The sequence below is a fragment of the Hippopotamus amphibius genome, chromosome 2, assembly GCF_030028045.1.
Source record: "Hippopotamus amphibius kiboko isolate mHipAmp2 chromosome 2, mHipAmp2.hap2, whole genome shotgun sequence".
Taxonomy (NCBI): domain Eukaryota; kingdom Metazoa; phylum Chordata; class Mammalia; order Artiodactyla; family Hippopotamidae; genus Hippopotamus; species Hippopotamus amphibius.
Window position 1 is genome coordinate 205,872,162 of NC_080187.1, and position 14,007 is coordinate 205,886,168.

General features: G+C 42.5%; 1 protein-coding gene across 7 annotated transcripts in view; it reads left to right on the plus strand.

The window, feature by feature from the left end:
- ZNF609 (zinc finger protein 609) overlaps nucleotides 1–14,007 on the plus strand; it is a 225,007-nt gene that overhangs the window by 17,186 nt on the left and 193,814 nt on the right. For 3 of the 7 annotated variants that reach the window (XM_057722812.1, XM_057722818.1, XM_057722819.1), the window contains exon 2: nucleotides 8,913–9,786. In XM_057722812.1, the coding sequence (XP_057578795.1) occupies nucleotides 9,040–9,786 (747 nt within the window). In that variant the 5' untranslated portion in view covers nucleotides 8,913–9,039. Of the gene's footprint in view, nucleotides 1–677; nucleotides 735–5,406; nucleotides 5,464–7,067; nucleotides 7,247–8,912; nucleotides 9,787–14,007 lie in introns of all 7 variants that reach the window. The other 4 variants (XM_057722814.1, XM_057722813.1, XM_057722817.1 and 1 more) reach the window with 4 other exon arrangements.

Genomic DNA, 14,007 nt, shown 5'->3' on the forward strand with positions numbered 1-14,007 from the left:
GCTTAGGTTTTTTCCTTCCCCTCTTTCCTGTGAACTTGACCCATATTATTCCCTGTTTTAGAGGTGAGGAGATTGAGCTGTAGAAAAGCTTTGCCTCAGCAGTTCTGTGTGGAGGTCCAGTTTCTTAGATCTCCTGATTTCTAATCTAACTCCACTATTCACTTTTTTCTTGAGAATTTGACATCATCTCTTTTTAGTACAGAAAGTTTACCTCTGGGGGAAAGAACTAAATTACAAAGGGCTACATAGCCCTTCAGTTGTTAGGGGAGTGGGGGTGGTAGAGCTTTATCATTTACTTCAGGTGATCTTTGCCTTCTGCTTCTTAGCCTACTTACACATAGGCCTTGGTAAGGGTTTTCTGTGTGAACCAGTTCCACCAATGAATCCCTGTAGGGTTGGGACTGAATTATTTACATGTTTAGCATGCTGTTTAGCCTATTGTGAAATGTATGCTGGCACAGAGCAGTACTGACAAACACCAAGACTCTAAACCTGAGCCCTGTAGAATAGCTATGTCTAGTGGAAGTGTCAGTTGCTTATATGAAATGAAACAGGTCAAGTCTCATAATCTTTGTCTGAGAATAGCAGCCCGTGAGGACCATAAAACTATTCATGAGATGCAGCATATAAACACTGAGGGACTGGGAGATGTTACACTTCTGCTCTTCTGTCCTTAGGTGACACATGGTCAGATGAGCCCTGTTGAATTGGATCCATCTTCTCAAATTGGCACGGTTAGTTTGTCTTTATCTGATCCCCACTGGAGATATAAACTGAGAGCTGTGGTACTTGAGATGACACAGTTTCTTTGTTACAGTAATTAATGTAATAAATTAAGGAAGGGACCCAAAGGAAAGTTGATTGTTTCCCATTAGAGCCCTAGTTAGAAATTCAGTTGATTAGTGAGCTCTAGTGTGGCAGGTGGAGAGGGAGATGCCTATTCTTCCAACTGGGTAAGATCAGAGTCACCATGGATGGTTTGCATGTTGTACTAGCCTCACCTGTTGCTGGCTGAGTATGATGTGATTTCAGGGTAGCATCTGGAATTCAGGGAAGATTGTATAGTTTGGTTTTCTTCTCTCAACTTTGTTTTATCCCATTGGTTTATTGACAGTTCCATGGGGTGTCAAACCCTGTGAACTTCATATAATTTAGATTTGAAGGCCTATCAGGGGGATCAACAACCTAGTGGATTGGAACAGCTGGTAAAAGAGTTAGTCCAGATGTTAAAACCACGAGCCTTGAGATTGGTACCTTGGCCCGGAGGGATTTTTGAAGCAAGGTGGAGTCTTTTTGTCAGTCACTATAGTATAGGGTTTTATGAGCCACATATGAATGTAGGAGTAGCCTAAATGGAAAACCAGAACCACTGAGTAATCGAAAGAAGAAAGGATTGCCATTTTCTTTCATAGAACTCAAACGGATACATCAGTACTACCTGTAATTTAATTTGTAAAAAATTTAAAAATATTCTTCCTTTATTTTAAAAATACTTTAGATCTCTGTACAGTATATAACCATGAAACAGTCCTCTTTGAGACCCTAGAACATTATGAGAATATTTGGGGCATTTTATATTTTTGGGTTGTCATACTTTTTGGATTTGGATCATCATGCTTAGAACCATGATGGATTCTCCCTCCATTTTATAATAAGAAAATTAATATTTAATGAAGCAACTTGGCTAACATCCTGGCTAAAGTTGTTGGAAATCTGAGTCCAGAAATCACATCGCTTGATTCTAAGCTCAGTTCTCTCTTTTTTACACAGTGCTGCCTTCCTAGAATTGAATATAGCATATTTTCCTTTGTCCGTATAGTTTTTGGTGAGAACTAGCTAGCCAGACTGATCACCCTCACATCCAAATGTGTGTGACCTGCGTGGTCACAAGTAGATTATACTCACTCAAACACAACTGTCACTTGCTCAGACCAAAGCCTGTGAGAAGATTGATCCAAAAACTGTTACGAGAGGGGAGGACAGATAAATTTACAGTGGAATAGCATTGCACAGTTTGCTACTTAGACCAGATTAGCTATAGGTAATTGGCAGTTAAAGAGATCCTGTCTCTTTGAAGTCCTCTAGGATAGATACAGAGCTCTATCTGGGCAGAAAGAGAGGTATTATTCTTACTGTGTTTGGACATAAGTAGGGTCAGTTGCTGCTTATGTCCTCTGGGCAGGGGCAGAGACCTCACATGAAGGCTCTTTTTCTCATTCTTAGCCTGGGGGAGAGGCTTTGCTCATCACTGAGATAGGGAAATAGTGTAATATATGGCATATGCCCTAGTAAAAAGCAATTAATGACCTGAAATGTGTGATTACAGCCAGTCAGTGGGCTGGGAGCCTGAGAGATAGAGTTGGGTTCCAGAGAGGAAATGGATTTGAACTTTTTTTTTTTAATTAATTTATTTTTTATTTATTGGCTACATTCGGTCTTCATTGCTGCACACGGGCTTTCTGTAGTTGCAGAGAGCGGGGGCTACTCTTCATTGCAGTGAGTGGGCTTCTTATTGCAGTGGCTTCTCTTGTTGGGGAGCATGGGCTGTAGGTGTGTGGGCCTCAGTAGTTGCAGTGAGTGAGCTCAACAGTTGTGGCTCCAGGGCTCTAAAGCGCAGGCTCAGTAGTTGTGGTGCACGGGCTTATTAGTTGCTCCATGGCATGTGGGTCCCGGGCCAGGGATCAAACCCGTGTGCCCTGCATTGGCAGGCGGATTCTTAACCACTGCACCACCAGGGAAGTCTTGGAATTTGAACTTTTATTGTTATAGTTACAGGGTATGAGGAGTCATTGTCATGGCCTGTCTTCTCCACACAGAGTTCTTGGTGATCATGTGCAGAACAAAGCACAAATGGTAATGGCAAGTAATTCCAGAGTTTGGTGAATCATGGTCCTAAATAGGGAAGTGTAGTACAATTAGACAGAAGGAGAGGAGAGAGGAAAATATATCCAGAAGCTCCTGCAACTTCAAAGTACTTTGTGGTCTCTGTAAGGTATTGGTTCTTTTGATTCTGCACTTTCTCTGCCATGGAAGCAAGAGGTCAGTGCTTTTCATTTCCAGCTCCCATGTTAGTTACCCTACCTCCTGTGGTTAAATATCTCTGCAGGGATCTGTCAGAGAGTTGATGATAAGCTGTATAAAGCCAGGGATGCTATAGGGAGCAGATGGAAAGTGGTTTGGCTGCTGCAACCAGGCTGATTAAAGAATCCTTGGCAATTTTTCAGTATATCTTTGGAAAGGTACCATCAAAGTTACTGTGAAGCCTGTTGGGTTTGGAAAACTGAATTTCTGAAGAGTCACCTAGTTGAAAAGTGGGACTTACTTAACACACTCAGAAATAGGAGGACAGTGGCTCTCTATAGAACATCTACGTATCAATCCTCAGAATATTTTTTCTTTATATCCTGATCAGTCAGAGATTCTGGGTAGTTTTCTTGTAGGGAAAGCACTTTTTGATAGGTACATTAATAGGATTTCAGATTTGAAAAAGGCCCTGGGCATGTCCAGACTACCCCCACCACACATAGAAGAATTTTTTGTGTAATTTGCTTGACAGGTGATTATGCTTTTTCTGGTCACTACTTTCAGTGATAAAGATATGGCTTCATTAAGCATTGTGGGTCATTGTTGGGTTATTACATTTTTTCCTGAGTTAAACATCTGTCTTTCTATAACTTCTACTCACTGGTCCTGTTTATACCCTCAGCATCATAGAATAAGTTTCTCTCTTCCACAATGCAGCCATCATACATTTGAAGCTAACCAGCTTGTCTCCTTTCAGTTAACCCCCTTCCAGACTAAAGAATACCAGTTTCTGAGACCTCTCCTCTTAAGAAATGGCTTCTTGGTGTTTTACTATATTCTTGGATATCCCTCCATTTAATGGATATCTCACTTAAGATGTGGAACCTGAAAATGAGTACAGACCATCAGATGTTCTTTTCATCTCCAGCTCCCTTTTAAGAAGAAGCACAATTTAAAAAAAAAATTAATAGCGATGTTTCTTGCTTTCTAGGAAAAAAAAAACAATTTGCCATGACTTATGGAATTGGGACAAAAGGAATTTGAGGAAATGTCTTTCCTTACTGATGTTAAGGCTGAACTTTTTGATGTTCAGCATTATGACAAGCATTGATTTTTGCCTCGTATCTTTTCCAGGAGTATCTACATTGAGGTTATTCTTAAGATTACAACAATCTTTTGGTATTTATAAGAATTATTCAACTTTATGCTACACTGAACTGATTTTAATGCTTCAGATCATTTTTAACAAGATGGATATAAATGTGTTCTTACATAACTGAAAATCTATTGTTTTTACACATGGCAAGCAACTTGACTTAGTGTAAGACTCTTAAAAAGTAACCTTTTCTCTTCAAAATTCTATATAGATTTTTCATTCCCTTTTAACATTTAATATTGCAAAACAGTATGAGGTTGGCCTAATTTTTGTCCTTTGTAATTTAAAAACTTTGCTAGAATGTATGCAAGTTTGGCTTTTTTTTTTTTTTTTTTTTTTTTAGTAAAAGGCGAAAGATTTATTCGATCTGAAGAGAAACCAGAGTATCAAGTTTGGCTTTTTTAAAAATTTATTTTGCTGAAAAAGTAGTGAATTTTTTCAAGATCTTTTTCAGCTCAAGGTGTTTTTCATTTATTATGTCTTGATAGGTTGCTTCTCTCCCATTTGTTCTAGTCTCTTCTTCAGTTCTGCTCTGAGTATTATTAAATGCTTTATCTCTCTTTCAATTTCCCTCATTATTTTCTTTTTGCCGTCCTTTTCCTTTGCCTTTTGGAACAGTATCTCAAATTTTCTTCTAATTTACTGATTAATTTTCCACAGTTTTAGTTCTATGCTTTTTTGATTTCCATGTGAATTTTAATTGGTATTGCATTTTTCATTTCCTTGCATCTTCCTTTTTTTTAAAAATCACATTCTTTTGTCTAAGTTCATATCTTTTTTTTTTTGCTTGTTTTTGTTTTTTTGTTTGTTTTTTTGTTTGTTTTTGGCTGCATTGGGTCTTTGTTGCTGTGCATGGGCTTTCTCTAGTTGTGGCGAGCGGGACTACTCTTGTGGTGCGAGGCCTTTTCAGTGTGATTGCTTTTCTTGTTGCAGAGCACAGGCTCTAGGTGTGTGGGCTTCGGTAGTTGCAGCATGCGGGCTCAGTAGTTGCGATTCTCGGACTCTAGGGCACAGGCTCAGTAGTTGTGGCACGGGATTAGTTGCTCCGTGGCATGTGGCCTCTTCCTGGACCAGGGATTGAACCTGTGTCCCTTGCATTGGCAGGTGGATACTTAAACCACTGCACCACCAGGGAAATCCCCATATCTTTTAATTTTAGCCTAGTATCTTCTTAATGCTATGTTTTTCTTACTGTCATACTTTGTTTATCCTGCTTCATACAACAGGTGAGCCAGTGCAGTAGTGTGAGAACTGTCAGAAGCTCTCAGTGAGCCCTAACACGTGTATGTACTGTGTATTCTTTCCTTTATATACCCTTCCAGAGTCTCTCTTCTATTACCATCCTGTTTTCTAGAGGAAGGGTTTTTGTTTGTTTCTTAGAGGAAGGTCTTTTGAAAGTTTTATTGTTTTTCCAAAAATAAACAGACATGGGGGGACTTCCCTGGTGGCACAGTGGTTAAGAATCTGCCTTGCCAATGCAGGGGACACAGGTTCAATCCCTCGTCCAGGAAGATAACCACATGCCGTGGAGCAAATAAGCCCATGTGCCACAACTACTGAGCCTGCACTCTAGAACCTGCAAGCCACAACTGTTGAGCCCACGTGCCAAAACTACTGAAGCCTGTGCACCTAGAGCCCATGCTCCACAGCAAGAGAAGCTGCCACAATGAGAAGCCTGCACAAAAGTAGCCCCACTCACCACAGCTAGAGAAAGCCCACATGCAGCAACAAAGAGCCAATGCAGCCGATAAATAAACAATAAATAAATTAATTAAAAACAAACATGGGGTTGTTCTAATGGTTACATTACATACTGATGATAGTGCAGCTCTAGAGGAAAGTGGGTAAGTGTTGAATGTGGGTTATGCGCTAAGTCTCACCACAGTTGCAGAGATTGCAGAGGTGACAGATTATGATGTTGGGAAGAGCTAGGCTTTAATAATCCTTCATAGTGCAGATTCAGTTGGCATTCCCATTTCTAGAAATGCCCTTTGCCCCTCATAATAGAATTATTTTCAGTATCATGTTCCACTGCCTTATTCACTCTCATTTGCAGCTACATTCCCAGCACCTAGTTTAGTGCCTGGTACTTAGTTGGCAGTTAATACACATTTTTTTAAATGAATAAGTGTATAGTATAGAGAATTCCAAACATTTTACTAAAAATTTCTTCGGAATTCTAGATCGTTTTCAAAGGTGTCATTTCTCTAGTTCTTCAGAGACTATGTTGCCTTTACCTCATGGTTAGCATTTTTTTTCATAGTTTTTTTTTTTTTAAATGATATTTTGTCGTTCTTTTTTTTTAATATTTATTTATTTATTTATTTATTTATTTAATTGGCTGTGTTGGGTCTTTTTTGCTGTACGCAGGCTTTCTTTAGTTGCTGTGAGTGGGGGCTACTCTTTGTTGTGGTGTGCGGGCTCCTCCTTGCCATGGCTTCTCTTGTTGCAGAGCTTGGGCTCTAGGTGCATGGGCTTCAGTAGTTGCAGCACATGGGCTCAACAGTTGTGGCTCACGAGCTCTAAAGCGCAGGCTCAATAGTTGTGGCACACAGGCTTAGTTGCTCTGTGGCATGTGGGATCTTCCTGGAGCAGGGATCAAACCCGTGTCCCCTGCATTGGCAGGCGGATTCTCAACCACTGCGCCACTTAGGAAGCCCCTTTTTCATAGTTCTTATGTCATCTTTTCGCACACAGTTTTTGCTCATCCTTTTATTTATTTTTTATTTACTTTTAAATTTTATTTATTTATTTATCTTCTTAATTTATTTTTTGGCTATGTTGGGTCGCAGTTGAGGCGTGCAGGATCTTTCATTGTGGCGAGGGCTCTTCGTTGTGGCCTGCAGGCTTCTCTGCACTTGTGGCATGTGGGTTTTCTCTTCTCTAGTTGCGGTGCACAGGCTCCAGGGTGTGCAAGCTCAGTAGTTGTAGCGCTTGGGCTCAGTTGCCCCATGGCATGTGGGATGTTAGTTCCCCCACCAGGCAACGAACCTGCGTCTCCTGCAATGGAAGACGGATTCTTTACCACTGGACCACCAGGGAAGTCCCTGCTCATCCTTTTATGAAGTAAGATCTGTGGTGGGCTCAGTGCCAGCAGGGGTTGGTTGCTGTTGTTACTAAGCTCTCTATTTGGGTAAAGGATGTATTTTCTTCTCATATCTGTGGCTAAATGGCAGATTAATGTGCACTCCATTCTCTCTTAAATCCCAGTTGCTATCAAGCGTTTACTTGGTATAGCTATGCTCTCCTAGGATGACATCTTCTCTTGAACGGCACCCTGGTTTTTTGGCACTGCCTTGAGAGAGTAGGTAGAAAAGTATAATGTGTCTTATCTCTGTTCTATCTATAGCATTTACCTGTTAGATATTTACTTTGTGGGATTCATTGTGCCATCTCTGGTTTACTCTTTCTGTGGTGTCATAAGAGTTATTTTCTAAATGCATATAGAAAGATGGTAAACGGGAGTGAGCAAGAACAGAAATCTTTGGCTTTGTCATAAAGTAATACCTGGATGGTGTATGTTGGCTGCCTGGTTTTCTAGATGGTACAGTCCCCAAGGAGAGATATAAATTGCCTTTTTTTTTTACCACCCACCCCACCCCCTTTCTTAGCTATCTCTGTTCCATGTGGTGAGGCCCTGGTATTTATCAATATAGTGCCATCAATCTTATACAATTAGAATATAGAGACTTATCCCACATTGTAGCATTAGGTTTTTTAGTACTGTTGAGTTATTGATAGGGTAACAGTCCGCTGACTCCGGGCTCTTCCTTTGGTCTTGAGCCTGGGCAAGTGCAGGGCTTGCAGGCCTGCAGGGTGCAGCTCACCACTGTCCTTAGCCTCCTTGAGGTGCTGTTTGCATGGTGATGTGGTGTGGCCAGAGCAGTTATGGCTGCCGTGCTTCTGTGTGGAAGGCACCAGAGGCTCTCAAGCCTCCCCAGTTTGGAGCAAATGGGGTGTGTGTGTGTGTGTGTGTTTGTGTGTGTGTGTGTGTGTATCTTTATGGGTATTTTAGTGGGAATTGGGAAAGACTACATTGAATTCTGCTATTTAGACATAATTTGAAACCTGCAGTTTAATCAGGCTGCTGAGCTGAACTTAAGCTGATTGGTTAAGTCCTCTCTGAGGATCGTCTCCTCTAATTGCAGTTTTTGTCCCTATCCTGCTATTGTATTTTTCCCCAGTTCTGTTTGCTTTTCTCTTTTACTCACCCTCAATTAGACACCCTCCCCACACCCCTGAGCAGTAGAATGACAAGGAATCTGTTATTTTTAGCAAGGGCAGGCCCTGTTAGTAGAGGGATTTAGCCTTTGCTGGACTGTGTTCTGAATCTCTGATAATTCAAGATGAGGCAAGGAGAAAAGAAGTATGAGTAAAGTTGTGCTAGGGGATGTGCCAGGGCTTGTATTGATTGAGGGAGGATTGCCAGCTGGCAGTGGTAGTAGAAATCAGTCTCTTGGGAATGGGAAACTAGAGGATTCCTAGTTAAGACTTACCACAGAATCTCTGGGCAATTGGTAATATTGTACTCTCCCCTGGGGAGATGGATTGGGAATTAGCTTTTCCCTTGGTCCAATGTGACTTTGTTAGAAATACAACTGAACCTGTTTGTCTTGTCCATTGTGATGTGATAGCCACCTAGGAAGGGTCTGTTTTGTGTGGGAGTTTATTTCAGGCTGTCTCTTTGCCTGTATTGTTTCCTTTAACAGTTTTTTAAATTTTCTTTTTCCAGCAATGATGTTGTCCACTGGGCATGTACTGACCAATGTGGCAGGTCTGAGAACATAGCTGAAGCTGAAAATAGGAAAGCTGGGGGCAAGGAAGAGCCTTGAATCTTGAGGTGGGACGTTGACTCTAAGATGTCCTTGAGCAGTGGAGCCTCCGGAGGGAAAGGAGTGGATGCAAACCCGGTTGAGACATACGACAGTGGGGATGAATGGGACATTGGAGTAGGGAATCTCATCATTGACCTGGACGCCGATCTGGAAAAGGACCAGCAGAAACTGGAAATGTCAGGCTCAAAGGAGGTGGGGATACCAGCTCCCAATGCTGTGGCCACACTACCAGACAACATCAAGTTTGTGACCCCAGTGCCAGGTCCTCAAGGGAAGGAAGGCAAATCAAAATCCAAAAGGAATAAGAGTGGCAAAGACACTAGCAAACCCACTCCAGGGACGTCCCTGTTCACTCCAAGTGAGGGGGCATCTAGCAAGAAAGAGGTGCAGGGACGCTCAGGAGATGGTGCCAATGCAGGAAGCCTGGTTGCTGCTATTGCTCCCAAGGGCTCAGAGAAGGCGGCTAAGGCATCCCGCAATGTAGCCGGCTCCAAAAAGGAGAAGGAGAACAGCTCATCTAAGAGCAAGAAGGAGAGAAGCGAAGGAGTGGGGACTTGTTCAGAAAAGGATCCTGGGGTCCTCCAGCCAGTTCCCTTGGGAGGACGTGGTGGTCAGTATGATGGAAGTGCTGGGGTGGATCCAGGAGCTGTGGAGCCACTCGGGAGTATAGCTATTGAACCTGGGGCAGCGCTCAATCCTTTGGGAGCTAAACCGGAGCCAGAGGAAGGGGAGAATGAGTGTCGCCCGCTAAAGAAAGTCAAGTCTGAAAAGGTAAGAGGTGGCCAGATCTGGCTGCGCACTGCCAGTCAGAACTGCCCTGGACTAACCGCCAAATGCTATGTGCACTCTGTGGGAGGCTCATTAGTTTGTGGGTAATGACCAATTACAAGGTCAGAGCAGCTGGTAATGATAATGTGGTTTTATTCCAAGTTAGGGGATTTCCTAAAGATTCATTAACAGCAGGCCTGGATATTTTGGAGAAGGATATCTGTGGTTGGGGACCACTGCTTGGTAGAATGAATTTTCTATAAGTCAGGAACCTCCCACCTTGTCCTTGTCCCACCTCAGACACTTGTTACTAGAGGCTGGCATGAACGTTTATGTGGTTCCCAGCTTGACTGACATTTCATCCTCAGAGGCATTGATAAACTTAAGTTAATAAACTTAATAGGCTTGCAGTTGAGTGCTATTTTTAGTGGAATAAATGGTGCTGCTGGGTCTCTGGGAGAGAAAAGGGTTAAATAAGTTTCATTACATGATATATCTACCAAGTGCTCTATTGGTGAGTGCCAAAGAGCAAAAGGACACAGTTTGGGGCAGGTAAACAATGGAGCAGGAGGTACTGAGGTACTTAATCAGGTCTTATGAATTAGTGTTGTGGCTATGAAAGTTTGGTCTTGAAAGAGATTCTTTGGCCACTAAAGTATAGTTCTTGGCCAGGTATATCCCTCAACTATTGGGAATCAAGGTCTCCTGGTGGTTTGATAGCTGCCAAACAGTGTAATAATACCTTGCCTTCTGCTTGACTTGGAAGGACAGGTACGTGCAGCCCCACAAGGGGTTCTCCTCCTCTGGAAAGATGATCTTAGTTCATGTCTCAGTAAATGGAGCGTGCAGGGCTGGAGCAGAGTGGGTGTGAGTCTAGGGTCAGCTCAGGCTGCCTTCAACTTCTGCAGCTTACAATTTCCTGCAAAGCGGCTGGCCTGGTAATAAGCTATTCATTGGCTCTTGATTTTCCGCTCTGTGTTCTGCTCACCCTATGCTTTCAGCTGATCCCAGCAGATGCAGTATAAATTGATTTCTCTGTAATTGCATCAGCTGCAACAGGGAATACCTGTTTCCATATGTAAGTGTTACTTAATAAATAGAGGCTGAATATGTATGTTTGGGTGGTGGTGTCCTCTCAGTGCTAGGTTGCACTTTCTTTGCTGTAGGTATTTTGGTCCTTGCCTCTGGCACTTCTGTAACTCTTAGCAACATCTGGGCTTCTCTGGTAACAGGGCTGTGAATTTTCTTCCACTAATAACACAATGGTTTAATTCCCTTTTACCAGTGGCAGCTGCCAGAGAGGCTGCCTGTGTTTAGGTGGCAGATGCTACAGTCCACCTCAGCAGAGTCAAGTTCCAGCTGGTTACTGGCATGGTGCATCCTGTGCTGGCTGCGATTTACCATTTTCTCTGGGGTGCAGATGGGTAATACAGATTTAAACAGGCTTAGGAGTACCAGGAGTTCTTGCTTCTGTTCCAGGCCCATTAGACTGTTCCCTACATCTGGCTTCAGTAAACTCTTGCCGTATATTCATGTTCATAATCTTTGTTCTTCCTGTGCTGAAAAGTGGCCGCTTCTGAGGGTGGCCCTCATTTGCCTTTCTGTTTAGAACTCTTGACTCATGTTGCAGTCTTCTAAGCCCAGTAGTGGTCCGTGGGTGAAAGGATTAATGATGCTTAGCTTCATATTGGAGTTAAGTCTAAATGTCCTTGAGAGTTTCCAACAGAGAAGCAGATGGAACCCTTTTTCTCTTACAGGTTCAGGGACTGGTTGGGTGGCTGCCCTTCAGATTATAATTGGGCCGAAAGATGCAGTGTATTCAGCTAAGAATACACCTTGGTGCCAGGGAGGTTTGCTCCTTAATAACATAGCTGTGTTATACGCCGTGTCTTCCAAAAGGACTAAGAATGGGGCACTGGAATAATAGAGAAAAGGGAAAGAGACTACGCTTCTGTTTTTGGAGGAAAGATAAAATTGCTGAGAAGTACTCTTAGAAGAGGAAATTTGCTGTGCAGTTTGATGTTACTCTAAGCAAGAACCTGCTTTCTCAATTCTTTTCCTTGTTCCTTCAACCCTTTAGAACTGTCTAGTTCTGGGGGGTGCCATTCTAAAGCATTTGGCCATTGAAATAAATAATTATGTAAATAAATGTTTGAAAGTTGCTAGGAGATGAAAACACTGTGCAGAGAGACAGCATCTCTGGAATGGGAGGAGGGAAAGATGCAGAAGGGAACACAGGCTAGGAATCTTGGAGTGGAGCAGCTTTTGAGAAACAAGGACCCCAGGGTTTGAGCCATAAGAGATGTTTGAGTCAGTGTTTGATGATTAGTACTATAACTTATAAGCTAAGTCTTTGAAAACTTCTTTAAGATTTTTCTCTCTGAGATATGGGCTTGCCTGTGGCTTAACTGGTTTGGAATGTTCCTTCCATGTGGGGACAACCAGCAGAACCAAAACAGCAAAACAGATGTTTTGATATAATTTAGGAATTGCATACTGTGAGCTGGAAACTGTCATGAAGAGGAAAAACTCACAAAATTTGGAAAGTGTCTTAGCTGGAGTCTCCTTACCAAAACCCACTCCTCTAGCCCCTTGGAAACAGGAAAGAAGACAAATGGAGTTTGTGGTGTAGGGCAGAATTGTCACATATCTACTACTAGCTAATGAGGGAGATTTGAATATTCAAATTCCCTACCTCAGGACCTTCTCTCTCATCAAGGTAGGTATCTCAGTCTGTGGCTGAGCGAATTTCTATCAGCCAAGGATGTGGATTTCCATTCATGGGATCCCACTTTTGCTCCAGCACACCTCTCTCTGGCAGGGCTCACTGTACTGTTTACCAGAGTTCTAGGAGAGACCAGAGGTGGCTCTTACTTAGCAACTACTGCTGCCCTGAATTGTCACTGAACACTCCTGCCTCATACTTTCTGCCAGCAGAAGAGATGGGAGAAGGGAATGTCGAGGAATAAACAAGACAGAGCCTTCCGGCTCCTGTCTGTTCCCTTGTCTTTGGTTTGATTGCTAGCTTGTTAAGTTAGGGATGGAAGGGAAGGTAGGATGAGGGAGGGTGCCCGTCTGAATGTCCCCAGCTTAGTGCTTGAATTGGCACTCTGACAGTCAAGAAAAAGGAATTTACAAACCACAGAAGGCAGTGATCTGTCTTTGTTGACTCTAGAGTTGGGGCTTAAACCAGGAGTTTTTTTTTTTCCAAATCATATAACGTAAAGCTCTAGTGGCTAAAGGATCTAGAAGTTTACCACCAGAAGCTCTCCTTATGTCTTTAGCTGCTGCTTTTGATCCTAGAAGGGAGGAACACTGTACTGTGCTTTCCCCATGTTTGTGTCTCAGCTTCTGCTGCTCTCAGAAAGCTGCATACACATGTTGACCACTTCCCCCGTTAGTTTAGGATACAAAGAAAACTAAGGTGTGCCCTTTGCTCTTTTACCTTCCCATCACTCTTGCTATCATATCCTGTGTTCTAGGAGCATCTTCCTTTGCCCTTGGTTTTGTTTTCTTGCCCTAGTTTATGCCTTCCAGCTCATTTCTCTCGTGTTGCAATCCCTCATTGCTCAACCAAGGTCAGGTCTCTTTTATTCCTTCTGATTCAAGGCTTTCTCTCTTAGCGCCTTCCTCCTTCACTAGCTGTTCTTTCTCAGCTATTGATGACATAGCAGTTAGCCTTGCTTCCTGAAGCCAAATGCCCTCAAGCATTTTCCTTCATGGAAAAAAACCTGAAGCCAAATGCCCTCAAGCATTTTCCTTCATGGAAAAAATTAAAAGAAGTTGATATTTATGTGGGACAGATATGCATTCTCTAACTACAACGAAGTCTGAGCTTAATTTACTTTTTCTTCAGCAGCTCTGTTTTCCATCTGGGTGTTGTAATTCAAGGAGAGCCCTGGCAAAGATTATCTTGTCCAATCTCCTCACTTTATAGAAGAGGGAACTAAGCCCAGGGAAGTCATGTGACTTACCTAGACTCTCACACATAGTCAGTGGCAAAGCCAGGTTTTTGTTTACCAAGTTCTTGTGGCATATGGTTACTCCGGGATTCTTAACAAATCCTTCACTGTTATGAAGGATTCTGTTTTCCCACTTTAAAAACTACCTCAGAAACACTGGATGTAAATGGCCAGATGCTCTTAAGACTGTTTTCATTTGTTTTCTGTACCGATTTTAATATTGTAGGCACTCAGTAAACAAAGGATCTTTGAGTTTTGCTTT